Genomic DNA, 19,820 nt, shown 5'->3' on the forward strand with positions numbered 1-19,820 from the left:
TAATAGCCACCCCCTCCCTCTCATCAGTGACTAGTGGCTCACAGTGTAATGCTCTGCTGACACGGAGCAATGTAATGACCCTCTGCTTGCCGGAGCTAGTTGTAACATTGTCCTGGCAGCGGGACACCTGTACCGCTCGGAAAGGATATGGGGCCTGTTGCCAGGACAATAAGCGTGCTGAGCAGGAATTGCTTGGCACACATGGTCCTACCAGTTGGACACCTTTTCCGTTGGGCACCACCTTTGAGGTGTCGAACGGGAGTGGCATCCCACTGACAAATGTCCCGGTCTGACCTCCTGCTCGGTACGCTACTGCTTGGGGTCAATTGAACACAGGAAAACATACCTTAATTTTAATGAGTCAGAATATTGCAAGTAATTAATGAAATCAGAATAAGCAACCTAATGCGCTGTTTTAAAATCTTGCAGGCATCCATTTTGTATTATGGTTGTATGCTTGTTTGAGTCGGTGCCCTGGTGGCAATAAACGAGCTCCCTTCATGCTGTTTGCAGGCCCTCTTTAGGTAGGGGTGGGGGTGGGGGCGTGGGTGCAGGCTTTTGTACTGTTGTCAATGCAGGGAACTCTAAAGACTTACTGTAGTGTTTGTGTTTCAGAAGACTGGAGTGTCTTTAGAATTGAATTTTAAAGATATGCCACCCGTTTTATGAAGTTTTTAACAGAACGTCGGCAATGGACTCTTGTGGTGTAATAGCACTGTTCGCCCTTCCTCCAACCAACCTGCCCCTTTCTTTCAGTTGTCAATCCCCCCACCCCAACCCCCCAACATTTTCAGCAAAGTTACTCGACTGCTTTTGTCACTAGTATTAGAAGAGCGGGAGACTATTGAACTTATGAAACCATTTAATCACAGACACGTAGTGCCAACAGCCAACTTTATAAGGGAGTATCTCTCCAGGAGTGACTTAATTTGATAGGTGCTCTGTTATGAGAGCAAGGCTCAGTGTTCTTCTCCTAAGAACGACTGCAGCCAAGTGGTCAGGGCAAGTGGCTGAAGAAAATGATTTCTTTTTGATGCACCTTGTGAATATCTATTGCATTTTCTGTCGTGCCCAGTCTGATATCAAATCAAACCTCTCTTAATTGTGAGGGATGCAGGTGTCGTGCGATGTCCCCTGCATTAGATTGTTTTTTTAAGGGCTAATAGTGTGAGAATTGCCCTGGCCTTATATATTCGTCAAGCCATGAACATTTGGAATACTTGTGTGATTTTTTTAGTGGCGCTTTCGGCAGTCATTAGTGGTGATAGTCTGCATTTGAATTTTCTTTTTTACGCTGTTTAGGACTATTGTTTGCATTATGTTTTTTATTATATTTTTTATGTGTATTATAATATTTTGTGTCTTGTTCCGAAATCAAATAAACCGGACCAGACTCACAAGTAGGACAGGCTGTACTTAAAATATGTATTTTAATCCATTGCTTCAACTCACCCACCACCATCTTCAGGTACTTCTGACTAGTCTCGTTTGAACAGATTCTCAAGCCGCACAAGTCTTTACTTACCCACTAATAGTCTACAGCTTGTTTCTGTTTAAAGTTGCATGCTTTGCATACGTTGCCTTCTAGTGGTTGGTCTGTAATAAATTAAGGGGGCATCGACAGGGCCATTACTGTCACAAACTCCCTATCGCTCGACGGGAGCCTCCCCATCTACGCCCCATTTACTTTTTAAATAAAGAACTTGTACTGCTCCAGACCTACCACTAGATGGCAAGCAATCCAAAGCATTTAGCTCTAAACGGATGCAAGCCACAAGAGACGTGGTATACCTCTTTAGTGCCAAGGACGAGTCCTTTTTTAATAGACTTGCATAATAGCCCGGCACTTAAGTATTAAAGTAACGTCTGGTGTTTTTATGGTGTATTTATGTATTCATATAAAGTTGAGAACCCACTTCAAGCAGTGGTGTCAGTTTTCAGTACTTATTGGTGATGTCATTCACAAAGTTGCATTTTTTAAACATAAGGCCAATCGCTTCATAGTTTACACATTTCCTCGAAGTGTAATAACAGATGTCAAGTGGTCCTTGTATAAACACGCACATTTCGAAAATAGGCATAACGGCTACATAACTTGGTTTCGTCACTTTCTCTGAATTACATTATAGGTTAGAATGCACGTGCCCTAGTGCCAATGTTGTCGTCCTCAAGCATCATTCATGCATGGTACGGTACCTTCCATTGATGTTACTTTATGAATATTGCATCACAAGAGTCATTTTCAGTACAATATTTTTGTCTTTATCCTAAGGCTGTGTACAGTGGGATCCACAGCCTACATCACCTCCAAATACACAGGCATTTCATTGTAGCGATGTTCATTTGCGGACATGTAGTTTTCATTTGCTGCATAATCACATTCAATTAGGGACTTGGGGGTGGGGAGGTGGGACTGGGGAGCATAGCTAAAGTCAGTTGGAGCAATATTATAGTTGGAATTGTTGGAGAAACCAGACTCGCATTCATTTTAGAGACACAGCCATCTGTTAAATTATGCAAGCCACACCCTTACTGTGATTACATGTTTACTTATACTCCCATTCCGCCTGCAAATTTTTCATCCAGGGTTAATATGTAATCCCCCCTCCCAATATATGTGAATTGTTTCAGAAAGTTACCATCAGTCGCAGCTAAACATTGGAACTCCCTTCCACCCGCACTGAGAGCAGAGACCTCTTACTGGCCCTTTCAGAAAACCGTTAAAACTTGGCTCATAGCCTGACAGGTGTACCCTTGTACTGGACACCCTCAACAATCTCAATTCTCATCAGTATGCTTAAATGTAACCGGTTGCAACAGCGTCCTGATGCCCCTGGGCTTGGGTGCTTTACAAATGTAACAAATAATAGAAGATGAGCTGGACATTTTTAGATTTTACGTTATGCGATTTGCCTTCTTCTACAGTTCACATTAACACTAGTGGTCTTCAAAGTGGTGACCCGTGCCAGTGTATGGACAAATTAGGACCCCGCCCAGGGTGGCTTCCAGACCGTGGTCTATGTGTTGTAAAGGAAACTGGGCCAAAGAGAAGAAGGAATGGGGAAAAGTGTTGAGACAAAAATGCACAGACTTAACTAATACATAAAGGGTAATGAAAACAAAAGGGTGAATGATGGTGATCGTGGGGATGAATACAGTTTTCAGCGTTTTGACTAGGAGAAAATGTAATCAAAAGAATGGGCGAGAGGCTTCCCTTACTGGCCAGCAGATGTAATAATGGATTTAACATTTTTATTTTATTATAACACCAATAAGTAACATCACATGCGAGTACAGAAGTAATACAAGCATAACATATCGTCAATTTAAATATGCAAACCTGTTAAGCATGCTATACAAGTTGGAAGTCATTCGTGGTCACATAGTGAAAGGAAAAGAGAGAAAGGACAAAAAAAAGAACCATTAAACAAATTGTATCAATGGCATACTCCTTATACATCAGACGGGATACTATTGCAGAAACAGAAACGTTACCAGATCATTGACAATGCATTGCAGGAAACCTTCAGAATATGCACATTTCATGAAGTAATAAAATGACATATCATTTAACCATAACACTGCAGGAAAAGGCCCCAGAGATAATTGCTATCATATTCTCCTCTGTATGTAGAATTGCCTTCTCATACGTGGATACAGTCAGCAGTTTCTCCACTCAATCATAAAGCTGTTGGGGGATTTCCAAATAACAAGGGGGGTCCTGGGAGACTCTCTGCCAGATATGAGTCCTGGTTACACGAGCCTTACCCAGAGTCTTTAGCTCACTATCTTTCACAGAGGAGAAATATCCTAAACCAACAGCAACCCCAGACACGTGTTTCGGTCTGGTTGAACCTCATCAGTATGGTGAAGCTGTGCCTCTCTAAGAATAGTGAGCAAGGAGTCCACGTCTGGATTCCCCTAGTAACTTAGGGTGAGACCCAAAGTTACTTGAAATATGCAAATAACAAGGGTGGTCCTGGGAGACTCTCTTCCAGACATGAGTCCTGGTTACAAGAGCCTTACCGAGAGTCTTTAGCTCACTATCTTTCACAGAGGAGAAATATCCTAAACATATCAGTCTTTGTCCTGCTCTGGGGCAGTCCAGCACCGAAATGCTAGGCAATTCTCCTCTGAACAAGAGTACCAACAGCAACCCCAGACACGGGGGGATTTCCATGCAGACAAAAGCATGCAGCCTCTTAACACCCACAATTTCTTCGGAAATGATAGGTCTTGCAATTGGGTGACATCCCCGAGAATCAGAAGTGAAGCGTTTCTTGGTATAGAACCCTGCAACACTATTTCCATCCTCTCAAACACACTCTCCCAGAAATCTCTGGTTTTTGCGCAAGACCAAAGCAAGTGACTTAAAGTGCCTACAGATCGATTGCGCTTCGTTATCTGAGAGACCTCTTCTGAATATTCTTTCCGGGGACAAATATGTCCTAGAAAGTAGTTTAGTCTGTGAGGCCCTCAGACCTCAGTCCATGCTTGAGAAGTGGACATTATTACAGCATCTCTTCCAACATTTAGGACTCATTTCTTCTCCTAGTTCATCCCAGACACTTCTAAGATCTGAGGCCCCCTCTCGTTTGGATACAATGACATTATACATAGTGGCCGCGGGATGACTTGCTCGGGCATAGAGTTCCAGCGTTAACCAGGCCTCACTTTGTTTGCAATTTTGTGGTGTGGACTCAAGCTTAGCAGAAATTAGACCTCTTAGTTGCCTATATTCGGCATAGCTGCAATCGATCAAACTAAACTTCCTCCGTAACCTTACAAATGTGATCCAAGCTCCAATCTCAAGCAGGTCTTTGATGTATCGGATTCCATCTAGGTACCAGGCTGGCCAAAACAACACTTTGCTTTGTTTGGTTATTGATGGATTTAGCCAAATGGATGCATCCGGGAAAAGAAATGGGTCGTAATTCATGCGTTTGGAAAAGGAGCGCTGGCATTCACACAAAAAGACAGTAAGAGGGCTCAGTTGCCATGATCTCTTGGACGTTGTTGATAACAGTGCTTGAGGCTCCAGTAGAAGCACCTGGTTGGATTCGATCTTGGTCCACTTGTCTGGCTCAGATCCCACCAAAAGACACAAATCTCTCATTGTGAATGCTAAGTGGTATTCAAACAAATTTGGTAAATTCATACGACCCTGCTTCTATGGTAGCTGCATCTTCCTCAATGCAAGTCTAGGATGTTTGCCATCCCACAGAAATGTCTGCATTAGTGCATCAAGCTCCTTAAATACTTGTTTTGATGTTTTTAGTGGGAGCATGGATAGGATATAATTTACTCTCGGTGCCATGTTCATCTTAATAGAATTAACCTTGCCCCAAAGCGAAAGTTTCAGGAGTGACCATTGGTCAATGTCCGCTTTTAGTTTTGATATTAGGCAATCAAAGTTAATTTTAGGCGACGTTTTCACTTCAGGGCTGATCCAAACTCCCAAGTATTTTACCCGTTCTGCGCACCAAGTAAATTATATGTTATCAAACATTGATATTGATATTTTATTTCTATCGTACTCGTACACAAGTATTTCAGAGCGCAACAAGGTAAGGGAGGGGGACAGGGGAGAACAAAACCGCAATCTTACTAGGCCCAGTGACATTGAGAACATGCAAGTGCATGGGAGAGGGGGAGGGTAAAAGTCTGTGGAAGGGGGCAGAAGTGAAAAGTGTGTAGAAGGTGGCAGAAGTGGAAAGTGTGAAGCATAGGAGAAACAGATAAATAATAAAGGCAACAAACAGTGGTAGTGCAGCCAGAAATGTGCAAGTGCTAGGTTTAAGGCAGCAGACAGGGTAGGTCTGATAAGTGCAGGAAGAAAAAGGGGGGGCTGTATGTGTACAGATACAGACCCCAGTGTAAGGGGTGGCCTGGAGACAGAGCGGGAGGGTGGCAGGGTGAGCAGGTACCTGGGCTCGCAGGACAGAGGGTGGCCAAGTGCACGGTGCAAAGAGAGAACAGATCAGCAGGGGAGAGGGGGAGCGAAGGCAGAAGAAAAGAGGAAGGTCTTGAGGTGCTTCCGGAACCGGAGATGGTTCTCCTCAAGTTTTAGAATGGCAGGTAGGCTGTTCCAGAGGGAATCCCCAGCCGAAGACAGAGATCTACCCCCAGCTCATTTCTTTGAAAAATGACTGACCCTGAGGGAGTTAGAGGAGCGAAGAGCTCGAGAGGGGAGGTATTTGCAGAGGGATAGCTGAAGGTATTTTGGACCCAGGCCCCAGAAGCCCTTGTGGACAATGCAGAGGGTTTTGAATGTAATCCTTCCATCCACTGGGAGGTAATGGAGAGATTTCAGAGCTGGAGAGATACTATCCCAGGACTTGAGGCCAAGGACAAGTCTTGCAGTCCTGTTTTGGATTAGTTGCTGAGGGTGGAGAGTAGAGGCAGGTAGATTTAGAAAGAGGCTGTTAACAATAGTCCAACCTAGAGAGAACCAGAGCTTGGGATACCATGAGCTTCTGGGGGAAGGAGATGAAAGGCAAAGTACCTCTGAGGAGGTGCAGCAGGAAGTTTGACTTTTTAGAGACCTCAGAGATGTGGGCGGAGAAGGAAAGGGTGGAGTCAAAGATAACCCCGATGTTCTTAGCCTCGCAGGTGGGGGTAGGAGGAGGGCCAAGGGAAGCTGGCCAGAGAGTGAGCGGAAAGGATGGTGAAGGTGTGCCAATGAGGAGGATCTCCGACTTGCTGGCATTCAGGCAAAGATCATTGGCGGCACACCAATCTTGAATGGCAGTTAGGTGATGAGAGAGGGAAGAGAAGGTGGCCGAGGGCAGCCTGAAAATGAGTTGTGTCATCAGCGTAGTACTGGAAATTTAATGAGTTGATGCATGCATGATCCGGTGATTGGGAGAATCTCAGACTTGCTCCAATTGACCTTGTATCCAGAAACTTCAGATAACTTACAGATGTCTTCCATCAGATAGGGCATACCCAAATCAGGGTCACGCACAACCACCAACAAATAATCTGCATAAAGCCAGAGCTTGCCAGAACCTTCAACACTACCAATTCCCCTTATATTTCCGTTGGCCCTCAGCATGATCGCCAGTGGTTCCATTGCTAAAATGAACAATAATGGAGAAAGAGGGCAACCCTGCCTTGTCCCTCTTTTTAGTTGAAATGACTTGGAGGCTAATCCATTAGTGAGGACGCTTGCAGTTGGATTCGCATACAGCAGTCTCACCCAGCCCACAAATGATGGTCCTAATCCCATTGCGTCAGGCTTCCAAACAGGTACAGCCATTCAATTCTATCGAAGGCTTTCTCCGCATCAAGGGAGATAGCTGCCACCGGCACCTCAATCCTTCTACCTTCATCACGGGTCAAAAGCAACCTCCGCATATTGTCTGCCACAGATATCCCAGTTACAAAACCAACTTGAGTCTGTACAGAATTCGCCATTGATTCTTGTGTATCAATGTCTGTACAACATTCTCCAATCTCTTGGCCATTATTTTAGTTAACAGCTTACAATCAGTGTTAATTAGACTAAATGGTGTGTAGCTTTCACACCTCGTTGGTGACTTAAACTTCTTCAACGGAACTGTCACTAGTGCATGTCTCATGGAGGCTGGTAACATTCCCTTCTGAAATGATGCAGAATACACATCGTGCAACAGTTTGAGACCACTTTCGGGCAATATTCGGTGGAGCTCAACCGGGAGACCAGCTACTCCAGGCATTTTGTTGCCATTTAAACCTGAGATTGCGAACTGGATGTTCTCTACAGAGATATCAGCCTCTAATAGGGTTACGTGGTCCTCTGATAGTTTGGGAACTTGAATCTGACTCAAAATGTTCGCAATTGTCGCTGGTTCGCACTTTGTTTTTGTTTCGGACTCATATAAGTGTTCATAAAATTTGTATCTATTGTATCTATTATTAATGTCTTTGTGCAATAACAGTAGCCTATCATTGTTATCCCTCACTGCTGTAATTGTCCTCACGCTTTCCTCCATCTTCAACCTGTGCGCAAGTAATCTCCCTGTTTTTACTCCGTTTTCAAAATAATTGATCTTGCTCCCGAACAATGCCTACTCTGCTCTATCCGAGATGATCTTATTTAACTCGTATTTCTTCTTTCTTAGTTCTGCATAAACTTCTTGATCTTTGTTGTCAACGTAGCGACGCTCGAGAAGCTTTGCCTCCTCAGTAAGCCTCTTCAACTATCTCCTTTTCTTTTCTGTACCGACTCTTCTTAGATATCACATATCCTCACAAATAGCATTTTCAGTGCTTCCCAGACAGAGAAAATAGAGACCTCTTCTGTTTTATTTATGTCCATAAAACTGTCAATTTCCTTTACAATCTCTTCCAATGTCTGCTCATTATGTAAAACCGAAATATTCATTCTCCACATAAAGGTTTTAACCAATGTATAATTTAGTGAGATGCGCATCGACACTGGTGCATGGTTTGTAATCCCAATTAGACCAATGTCTGACGCATAACAGCTTATGGTCAAACGACCAGAAGTAAGAAAGAAATCAATTCTTGAATTTACATCATGGCTTGCGGAGTGAAAACTATAATCCCTTTCTGTTGGATGTTCAAGCCGCCATATGTCAGATAGGTCGAACTCGTCGATCAGATTGCTCAATGCCTGCCGACTCCTCCTTGGTATCCTACAATTGAGAGGTCAAGCATCAGATCCATTACAAGAATGAAGTCACCCCCTAAACAAACACACCTGGCTGTCTTGAATGTGTTGTGCCAGTTCATGAAAAAAAGGGGGGGTCAGCATTACTAGGGGCATACACACAGCATAAAAGAGATATGGTGTCCTGGATTTTAACCTTAACTGATGCAATTCTGCCTTCGGCATCGGATTTGTTAGAGAGGACCTGTAGATGCAAGTTCTTCCTGAACAATATAGAAACCCCTCTCTTATTTTCTCTGTAATTCGAGAAGTATGTTGGGCCCACTGAACCTCGCCTAGGTTTAATAGCTTCTACAACTTCAAGATGGGCTTCCTGAACTATGGCTATATCACAAGACATTGATTTCAAACAAGACAATACCGTTGCACGTTTAACAGGACTGTTTAGACCATTTACATTCCATGAGAAAACATTCAAGTGGTCCATTTTTGTTGTTTTCAAAGAAGGCATGTTTTGGAGTTCAGCCAAAAAGACAAAAAAAACAAAATTAAAAAATATTACAAAACCCAAACCCAATTTGGGTATGGGAGAACAGGTAAGACATGCCAATGAACACAAGTGGATGAATCACCAGGAGGCACGGCAGGCGTGTAAGAAGCCGTAAAAAACGATGTGATGTAAAAAACATTTGACTTATTAGCCCACCACCCAACAGTTTGCACATGCTAACACCTTTCTAGAAATGTCTAAATTTGAATTTTTTAAAATCAGGTAACTCTGCATTTTCCAAACTAAGTCAATTCAAATTACATTCTGCATGTCATTCCACATATTTGCAATTCCTTAACTAAACAATCGTCCCATTTGTCATGTCATATCATGTATATGCATTTTAAAGTAGATTACCTCGGGACACAACCCCTGTTTATAATCCCATATGCTCCAAAGGGCGACAACAGTATAATGTAAATTGGCCTCTGTAAACATACACTTTACTCATAGCACCTAGAAGGCATATCCTTATGGACCATGCTATTTATTTTAGTGTATTTAAGTTCTTATGTAGTACACAACATATTGCTTAATTTCCTATCACAATGTTCTAAAAGTCTTCCCTTCACACAGAGGCACCCAACAACCCGGAAACATCTGTTCCCATACAAACTACTTCTGAAGACATCAATCCGCCTGATCCCGCAACATCAAACCTGCTCAAGAGACGGAGCCTAATTCCTTCATCTGTCGACGCCATTTTATCTGACTCTGTTGTGCACCAAAAATAAACTGCATTATGAATGGGCATAGGTGCTGCTTGTACCATGACTGTGCCAGAGAGATTCTGGTGCATTGGCTAGATGTAGGAGTGAAGCAATATGCCATGCACTAAATGTATCTTAAGCACCCCCATATGATATTTATATTTGCTTTAAAGTGCTCATGTCAACTACTGCTAAATCAATAGCTCACTACATTATCCTCTAGATCCTGCACAATGCTAATGGCACACCATGCTTTTAAGGAAACCCTGCACTTGTGCAAAGCATCAATAAGGGCGACTCTATAGACACCCAAATCTCATTGTCAATGTGCAGCATGCATAAATGAGAAAAATGGAGGGAGAAAGAATAAATAAAAAGCGTACCTCCCAATGGGTGATCTGAACCTAACAGTGAGCAAAATGCAACCTGTTAAGTAATAGGGATATTGTAATGCAATGCATTCATTACCCTGACAGCTTTAGTAAATATTGTCTCACAGCAAACACACCATGTAGTACATAAATAATAGGAGCACATTTCCCTTTTTGATCTATAAACCCTCTAAGCCAGAGAACGTGCTCAGAGATGTGATAATGGATATCATTAAGTGTAAGGGAAAGTTTTCCACCTGGAGAACTTGCTCTTAACAATTCAAAATATTTTCCATTTGGACTTTCGGCACATAGTTAATACCTTTGCCTATATTTTATTTGATTTCTGCTGAAATGTTACCTTTAACTAGCCATGTCACACCTTAAGTTTGAGACGTATACAGTAGCACAGTGCATAGTGTTTAGTTCTAGTAGCCAGCTTTGAGACAAGAGGTGCTGTTAAAAAAATTGCTTCAAAATATAAAATTGAGCTAAACGGTAAAGTGTCTGGAGAAGATTCTGTTCTGTTGCTTTCGAGTGTTAACATTGCTTGCAGCATGTCATTTGTGTATTGTCTAGATCTATGAAGTTATTATTGCGATTGATGCATTCTGCTCAATGAGATATCGGATTGTCAATATGTAGTGAAAAGTTTGTAACCATTAAGCAGTCTTTGTATAATGTTCTGTTTTCTATGTATTTTCTTTTTAGGCAAAACATCTGAAGAGATGTTCCTGTCACTCAAACAGGAAGGGAACGCACTGGTAAAAAAAGCACAATTCAGACAAGCACTAGAAAAATACAATGCATGCGTGAAGTTAAATTCTAATGAGTGCTCCATTTACACAAACCGGTAGGTAAGCCATTGTTTAGAAATTGAATAGAATGTTTTTTACCCCTTAGGGGCATTTGGTTTTGCTATTTTCTTCAGATATTTTATTTTTACAGAATTAACTAGTTGTAAGAATTGCTTTTCAAATAAATGACTATAATGTAAATGGGTCTAGCATGACTTGACTTCTGTCATTTGGCCAGCCTCTTCATGCTCTGTCCTTTCAGATATGTGGAATGGTTGTAGTTAGAGGGGAGAAGAGGGAGGAACAGATGCAAAAACTGGCTTGTTAAATAGCACTTGTTATGTGTGCTAGTACATTTCTAAGCGAGTTATATTAGGATGCATTGGCTCTGTTTGCCAGAGTGGAACCCCAGGTGTTGTAATACTGCATGGTTGCTTACACATGAGTTTCACCCTGCCAGCATGGATGAACCGTGGTGTATGTAGAGTGGGCTGTAGTGAAATGGTTTATGTGAAGAGGTGTAGTGCTTGCTAGGTGTTGGTCCAGAACTGGAAAGGGACCGAGACTGGGCAGCTGCAGTATGTTTTGGTTGGCCTGTATGTGTAGTGTAAAGCAAAAACATGGAGGATGAGTGGATTAGTGATGGGGAGGATGGTAATCGATGTCTACCACGCTAATATCGTGACCATGCACTGCAGAAGCAGTTGTACTCTTATAGAACTGTACTACACTAGTGTAGCAATGACCAATGGGCTGCATCCCAGCCAATGGGCCTCTACTACACTAGTATAATGGTAATTGCAGCAGTAGTTGAACATGGTCCGTGTAGTTGGACATGATCACAAGGCTCCAATACAGTTGTATAGTGGTGACTCCTGCACTGCAGCCAGCCCTACAGATAACGGGAGTATCAACAAAAACCTTGTGCCCCTGCTTTCATCCTCACAGCTCCATGGATATGTTTGGACCAGTAATACATGTAGTACCACAGGAAGAAACTATTTTAACTGCATGAGTGTAAGAAGTGAACATATATCTTTTTTTTAATTTTTTTTTTATTATTTTGGTTGGCTGAAAAAATTCAACCTTTCAAAACATTATTCATTACAACATACATGATTAAGTACTTTTTACATAATTTGTATCAATTGATAGACTTTTTCATTAAAAATATACATATAGATAGACATAACAAGTTTAACCAATATTGAAATCAAATCATTCTCGATTTTAACAAAAATGATTTAACAAACATTAGCCAAACATAGATTAAAAAAAAGAACAACCTATATCTTAAAAAATCATAAAATTATTGATTAAACATAAAAGAAGGGTTGCAAGGCAAGACTGTTTTTATGAACTGCGTAAGAGCGATATGAATAGCAGTTCGATTGCTCGTCATTAATAAGCTCCATATTTCATTTGAAGAACGATCGCAATTTAATTGCAACAAATTGCGAAAGTAGTGTTCGCGTAAGCCATTCAAAGCCGGGCTATCAACCACTATATGAGCTAATGACTCTAGTTGTTTACAGTCTTTGCAGAAACGACAAAAACTTTCATTTTTTGAAATTAGACCACGTCTTGCCAAAATTTGATTTGTCGGTTGAAGATTCAGGCGCATTCTTAACATTTCTGCACGCACATAATGCGATGGAGACTTTAGAAGGTAATTGGCCATTTGTTTGAACTTCTTATGTGGAAAGAGATTTAAATCAAAATCCACATAATTTGAACAAAGTTCTTGTGTTACAATCCAGTCATGCCAGTATATTCTTTTTTTTGCTTGATCAGGGTTAGTAAGTAGCAAGTCAATGGAAATGTCAGCATTTACTAATACTTTCAAAATGTCTTTCACCCACTTTTTGGGAAACACATCATTGGATGAGCAGATGTACATTGCAATTGAGCCCAACAAATTCATGGTGTTAATTCCCAACAGACATTTACGGTAAAAGTTACAGAACTTCCAAAGAACTAGTGCAGACAAAGAGATGAGGCCCAATTCATACCTTAACATTCACATAGGAGTACACGTAGGTAGACAAAAAACTGCTTTCCAAAAATTCCCTTCATGTCTGTCCCAATAAATTTTTGATTGTGGAAGCAATGTTTCAGCTCCATAAGATAGAATAGGGACAACTTTTTGATTAAAGAAAGTGACAACATGAGCTGAGGTAAATTTACCGTACTTATGCAAGATTATTTTTGCTTGAGATATAAGAGTCATGGATTTTGCCTTCAAGGTATCATTATAAATTTGATTTTTCACAGTGCCAGAAAATGGTAACCCTAGATATTTATATAAGGGTACAATCTTTAAAGGGGCTTTCTGCAAATACCACTGGAAATACCACTGGAAATTCACCAATTTTGTATATCTCTTTTTTTGACATACTACTATCTGTGTCTTGTCCACATTAATGATCAGGTTGTTAATACAGGTATAAGTGTCTAGTTTGTTCAATAATTCTTGTAGTCCTTTAGGAGTTTGAGAAATAAGGACAAGATCATCGGCGTAAAGGAGCCATATGATCTTTTGAGGTCCTAATTTTGGTGAATCAGATACTACTTGTTCAAAAGAGACACCTATATCTAGAATGAATAGATTAAACAAAGTGGACGCCAGAATGCACCCTTGTTTCAAGCCTCTCAATGTCTCGATGTGCGCAGATAGTAATCCATCGAGAGATAGTCTTACTTGAATAGATGATTTTGTATGTAGTTTTTTAATTATGGTTAGTAATGATAGAGGAGAACCATACTGTAACGCTCACCTGATTCCCACGGAGGCGCAGGTCTGGCTTCGAGTGCTGATGCTTCTTCAATGGTGAAGCGCAGGACTCTGAAGATGGACAGGAAGGGCCCCTCTACTCTGGCTTCTCTGGCTCGCAGGAATATTCCCCTGTGCGTGAAAAGGGAGTATTACCTACTGACTGAGTTATGCTCAAGCCTCCCACTCTCTTCCAACCCTCCACAATACCCTTCCACGATTCCCCGTGAAGTCTCACCTTCTGATGCAGGGGTGCGTTGAAACCCATTTACTTCACTGGATTGAGGATTGATGGGAGTTCAGGTAAGCTTGACTATTCAGGTAAGGCACTGTAAAAGTTCTGTTGCAAGTTCAAAAGTCCAAGCTTAATAATAATGTTCATTGTCTTGTTGCAGCAAGCGCTAATGCTTATGTCTTTTTCCCCTTAGGGGCCGGGGTTCGGAATGCCGGAGATATGGCGCCGACCCGAAGTGAAACGTGCAGTTCCAGTAAATGACAGGTAAGTTCTGGATGAGCGCTCGGGTGTAATGTTTTGCATTCGCTCATTCAATGACTTTGTCTTTTTTCCCCATAGGGGCTGGGGTCCGGAAAATGCCTGGAAGCGGCAAGACCCGAAATGAAATGGGAATGACCCAACAGGTAAGTCTTAGAAGGAAACTGAGCTTTTCCTATTCCCTTCCTTCTCTCACCTTGTTCTTGTCTTTTTCTCTCTAGGCTCTGGGAAGTGGCTGTGGATCCGGATGATCGCTGCTGAAGATGGAGGCGTCCAGGATAGGTGAGTGAAATGCAGCGCTGCAGCGATCGTAGCGAAATGCTTTTAAAAATGATGTCTTCCTTTTCAGGATCGTCGGTGTGATGTCTCCGTGGTGTTGATTTAGCAGGTAAGGTCTTTTGTCTCCCTTTGCAGGTGACCCAGGATACTGACAGGCGTGGCTGTGGTCCAGATGCAGGAGCTGACACGGTGAGCGTCCAGCTGCGAGGAGCAGAACAACGCGAAGCGTGAGTTGCTGATTGGGTGTGGTTTAAATAGCTTTGGAAGAAGCTCCAAGTGTGTATCCTTCCACCGATCAGGTATGTATCCTTCCCCGACCACACCCGGGTGGAAAGTAGTCCCACAGGTAAAGTAGTTCCATTCAGGCCTCAAGAGGGCCTGGATGTAGCAGCATGGTCTGCATCAGGTAAGTGCACATTAAAACACTTGAACACATGTCTAGCTTTATGAGCCTGGCGCCTAAGGCGCCAGGACAGGGGTCCAACGTGAGCCTGGCGCCTAAGGCGCCAGGACTGCGTCCAAAGGGCCCCAGCTTGGGCCCGCTGGCACTCCCCTGGGGGAAATGATGCCTGCCTCTGGGGTTGCTGGGTCGGACCAGGCTCCTTGGAGGTAGGCATCATGACACATACTTCTGCAGTTTCTGAAAGAGCAATGTTCTATCGACCGAGTCAAATGCTAGACGAAAATCTATAAAGGCCATATACAATGGTTGATTAACTTCTGCATATTTAGACTTTAGCATGTTCAGGGTGATCAAATTCACTGATGTCCCTAAGCCAGCAACAAAGCCGGTTTGAAACGGATCTCTTTTGAGCTCATTAATGGTCCATTTGTTCAATTCTTGTAAAATGATATGGCTATAAAGTTTCCCAGGGGCATCTAGTAAGGCAATGGGTCTGTAGTTCTCAGGGAGACTCCGATCACCTTTTTTATGGATTGGAACAATCAACGAATGTTTCCAAGATGCAGGAATCTCTTGAGTTTCATTAATATGTTCATAAATTTGATGTAGAATTGATGACCATATTACTGGATGTTGTTTGAAAGTTTTATTGGACAGCCCGTCAGGACCGGGAGCTCTAAACTGACTTATTTTGTTGATGAAGTACAATATGTCAGATTAAGAGATGGTGATATGAAACCGTTTATGGGGAAAAGTGCTAAGAGTTGATTCGGAATTGGGCGGACCAGCATAAACTTTAGAGAAATGGCTAATCCAACTTGCTTCCGGCACACTCTGCAGTTGGCGGCTGGTGAGTTTGAAAGCTGGTGGGGCGTAACATTTCCCAGAGTGAATTTAGTAGCGAGAGTTCTCCCCCCGTGAAATATTTGGAAAAATGGCCACCGAAATATGAAAAAAGCATTCGGTTTTGCATATTAATGGTGGTAAACTATTCTTACGTGTGCAAGTGTGATGGTGTATTTTACAGCAGCTTGTATTGAAAATAGCTGGTACTATGGTGTATGCGTAAAGAAATTCATTATATAGTCAGTAATGATGGAAACATATGTTTGTCCTGCTGTTACTGGCATTCACATGCGTTCATCCTCTTATTTAGTCTTTTGCTTTAATATTGCCAAACTACATAACAGTTGCTGGTGTGTCAGTAGACAGGGTCCAGGCAAGAGAAATCATGCATAAAATTATTTTTCAGCATTTAGAAAGTGAGGCCTTATTAGCAGAGCTCACTTTCTGAGACAGAAAAAACAGCATTGTTTTACCCAGTAAAAATCAAAAAAGCTCATGCTTGGACATCTATGCACGTGGCATTTCCTCTCAGGAGAGCCGCGAAAGTTGCAGTCAGCTCCCATGTCTGTCACTTCCTCTCAGTAAGCGCTCACTGACATCACAACTGAAGGTTTGTAATGTGATTGACCAACTATGTAATTACAGCAGGGTTATTATGATATAATCAGACAGTTGCGTTGTCCCATCAAGAGCATCAAAGCTCATCATTTCTTCTTAATAACACCCGTATAAAAGTTACCGATCAGCAATCATTGATTCAAAACAGTGCTTATGTTTAAAAAGTATGCTTTCCTTAATGCTGAAATCTCTTGTGGATAGATTTTGAAGTCGTTCCCCCACTATGCTCCCAAGATTCATTTCTGCACTCGACCCCTGAGCGTGACAAGGTTAGTGTTTCCATATTTATTTAAATATGCACCAAATGAAGGCTTTTAAAAAATATGATTGATTGCAGAGAAAAAAAAAATAACCCGCCATGAATTATTTTGTGGGCAGAGTCAAATCAAGCGCTGGATGCTGAAATGCAGAGAAAAGGCAATGGTTAACAAACGGCATTAATATCAGACTGATTCAAACGTCAAGAACTGTGCAAAAAAATCCCAGAAATTCCCGCATTTTGAAATGCAGGACATGGCCCGCGACCACTCCTAGCTAGCTGGCCAGCACTATTGCCATTTTACCCCCTCTTTACCCACTCTCTACGGCTGATTACCCCATCGCTACTACTGATTGTTATCATGTGTAGTAGTAGTGCTGTTTCTGGACTTTGTGGACTCAAAAAACAGTCTATGAAAAAGGGGGAGATTCTAAAATATGACTGCGTCACTGCACGGCCATTGGGCCGGTTTGAGAACTTTAAAAAGGCATGCTGTTTATTCTCAAACGCAGATTTAATAAAAAAATAAAAATGACAACGTCAAAGAACAGAAAAAAAACGGTAAAACAGGTATTGTGCGTGTTTCTTATACTGGCCAGCGCCGCTGATTTCAGGCCTGTGCAGTCATCCTGCTCCACCAGCCATGCCGGGCCTCGCCCTCTCCCTCGCGCTGCCAGGGCTCTCCTTGTGCCGTTTTATATTTTTGGCATTTTTTGTCGAAAAATGCAGAAAATATATAAAACGGCACATTTTGGAGATTGGCAGCACGCCTGCCTGGGCCTTGCGGACCGGTCCGTGGCCCAAGGCCCTTGTGCCACGGCACGGACCAAGGGTAAAAGCACTGAAGAGTGAACCTGTAGTGCAAGCACTCAACCTTTAGAACGATCTTAATATCAGTGACGAGATTGTAAGCATAAGCAGGATTCACAATGAAGAAGGAAGGGTGAGCTGAATTACAGGCGCGCACCTTTAAATACAAAGCAATGCACAACTACAAACTTAATACAGATCCGCTATGGGTGGTAGTGATCTAGAACTAACACTAGATTTCAATACAACTCAGTGGAGGGAAGGAGCAAAGGGATATAAACTAGCGTAATAGCTGTGTTGTATATGTTTTAATGTTAACAAATCAACCAGCACGCCCTCACTCATCCGTTAGCCCCCACTTCCGCTGGATCTTTAACACCTCACCCCCCTGTGTTGCTACGTTTATACAACCACAAGTTTGGGCCCAAGACGCTACCCGCCGCCACGCCGCCCAGCAACATGCCGAAGCCCTTGTTCAGTGGCTCAAGCAGCATGCGTTCACTGCTTTACATTTGAATTAAACAAGCCTCCCAAGTTCCTTTCTTTACGCGCCCCCAAAATGTTTTAAATAAAGATGGAAATATTTTTAGGGCCTAAAACAGCGTGCCTCCCTTCCGAGATCGGGAGGAAATTCCGGGGACCATGTTTAAAGTCCGTCACGCGGCATAGTGCAGCACGCCTAACCTTCTCGGCGCACACGCCGAAAAGGCCACTAATGGGCCACTAACCCGGGGGGGGGGACCGTCGAACATTTCACTTATATAAAGTGATTGTCTGCAGGAATACAGTAACATTTTAAAAACATTTTGCAATCATTTTCACATTTTTGTTGTTTGAAACTGTTAATTGTTCCAACTTGCATGTCGGAACCTCGAACCAGTTCTCTTTTCACTGATGCCAATAAAGTGATTGTCTGCAGGTATGATGCAGTAACCTTCAGGGCTGTACTGAAGGATTTTGCCTGCGTGTGTAGTATCTGTGTGGAGTGCACTGCTGGGTGCCCCCGCCTTGGTGGTAGCGGGCGGCCCGCTACCACCAAGGCCCCAGCCCCGCGGAGTGGGACAGGCCCCAAGATGACAGCAGTCAGCAACACTGAACGACGTGTAGGCCCTGGCCTACACGTCGTTCAGTGTTGACTGGGGCCGTGAACCAGTGTTACACTCCGGACTCCCCAGGCCCAAAAACTACAGAAACAATCAATGATTCTACTTACCGCGGCGCCGACAAGCAAGCTCTGGACCAGGCCGTCTCTGCTGGGCCGGTGGTCTCTGGAAAGGGGCAAACAGCAGCTCAGCAGTAGCGTGACTCATCGTGTGTAGAAAGAATCAGGGAGAGACGTGTGAAGGTGGTGGCGCAGGCGCACACCCACACCCCTGTGATCTGCATAGATACAGTATTGTCATTGGCTGTTTGCCAACCAATGCAACGGTTGTCATTGGCTGGCAAACAGCCAATGACATTACTGTATCCATGCAGGGGAGGGACTCAATTTCATTTCCTGCGCTGTTTGTGCAAATTTTAAACTGGCGGGGCCACCCCTGAAGCGCCCCGCCAGCCTGGTAATTAAAGGGCCTTACGTAGAGTGCGTGGAGCTACGAGCTCCACGCACTCTACTGTTGAAAAAACAAGAGTAAATTGGGACGCGCCCTGCTGTGAAAGCTGGGCCGGCCCTTATTGTATACACTAACATACCGTATGTTGCCTTGCCACAGCGCCCCCGCGCTGTTGGCAAAGGCAATGCATCTTCTAAGCTAAAAGAGATTCAATCAGAGAAGTTCTCTGATTGAATCTCTTTTAGCTTTTCTCTTTCTTTCCTGAGGGGGCGGCGCCCGGCCGCCCTCTGATAGCAGCCGCCACTGGTTGCGACATAGATTGCACAGGGGATATGGCATTAGTTAAAGCTTTCCAAATTTGAGCCGTGTTATGGTCGCGGATGCTTTGCAGCATTAGCTCTCCGTCTCGTTGGAATAGTCTGCTGCGATGGTGTCTTCGCCAATTTCTATATGAGGTTTTAATTTGAGTGAGAACTGTAAACCTGATGCTTAATGGGAGCTTCAAGGCATCTCTTTTTTGGAACCGAAATTCAGTTTTTGTGATTTTCGCTTGCACATCAGACATGTGAGCCTCTAAAGGTCTGATTTTTACGCACCCTATTATCTGCAAAATGTTGTATGAGATCATAATAGGGGACAACAGTGGAGGATGTTTTTTCACGTGAGTGACAAAAGGCAGCTTGCAAGGAATTATTTAAGTCATTTAGTTTGTTTTCATTCCAGATTATACGATTTAACTGA

At 42.9% G+C, this 19,820-nt stretch overlaps 1 protein-coding gene across 1 annotated transcript in view; it reads left to right on the plus strand.

The window, feature by feature from the left end:
- Positions 1 to 19,820, plus strand: part of SPAG1 (sperm associated antigen 1) — a 1,725,603-nt gene that overhangs the window by 1,414,673 nt on the left and 291,110 nt on the right. Inside the window, exon 15 of the mRNA XM_069621435.1 lies at positions 10,960 to 11,101. Within this exon, the coding sequence (XP_069477536.1) occupies positions 10,960 to 11,101 (142 nt within the window). The remainder of the gene's footprint in view (positions 1 to 10,959; positions 11,102 to 19,820) is intronic.

Source organism: Ambystoma mexicanum, chromosome 5q, assembly GCF_040938575.1.
Source record: "Ambystoma mexicanum isolate Mex_15411 chromosome 5q, UKY_AmexF1_1, whole genome shotgun sequence".
Classification (NCBI taxonomy): Eukaryota; Metazoa; Chordata; class Amphibia; order Caudata; family Ambystomatidae; genus Ambystoma; species Ambystoma mexicanum.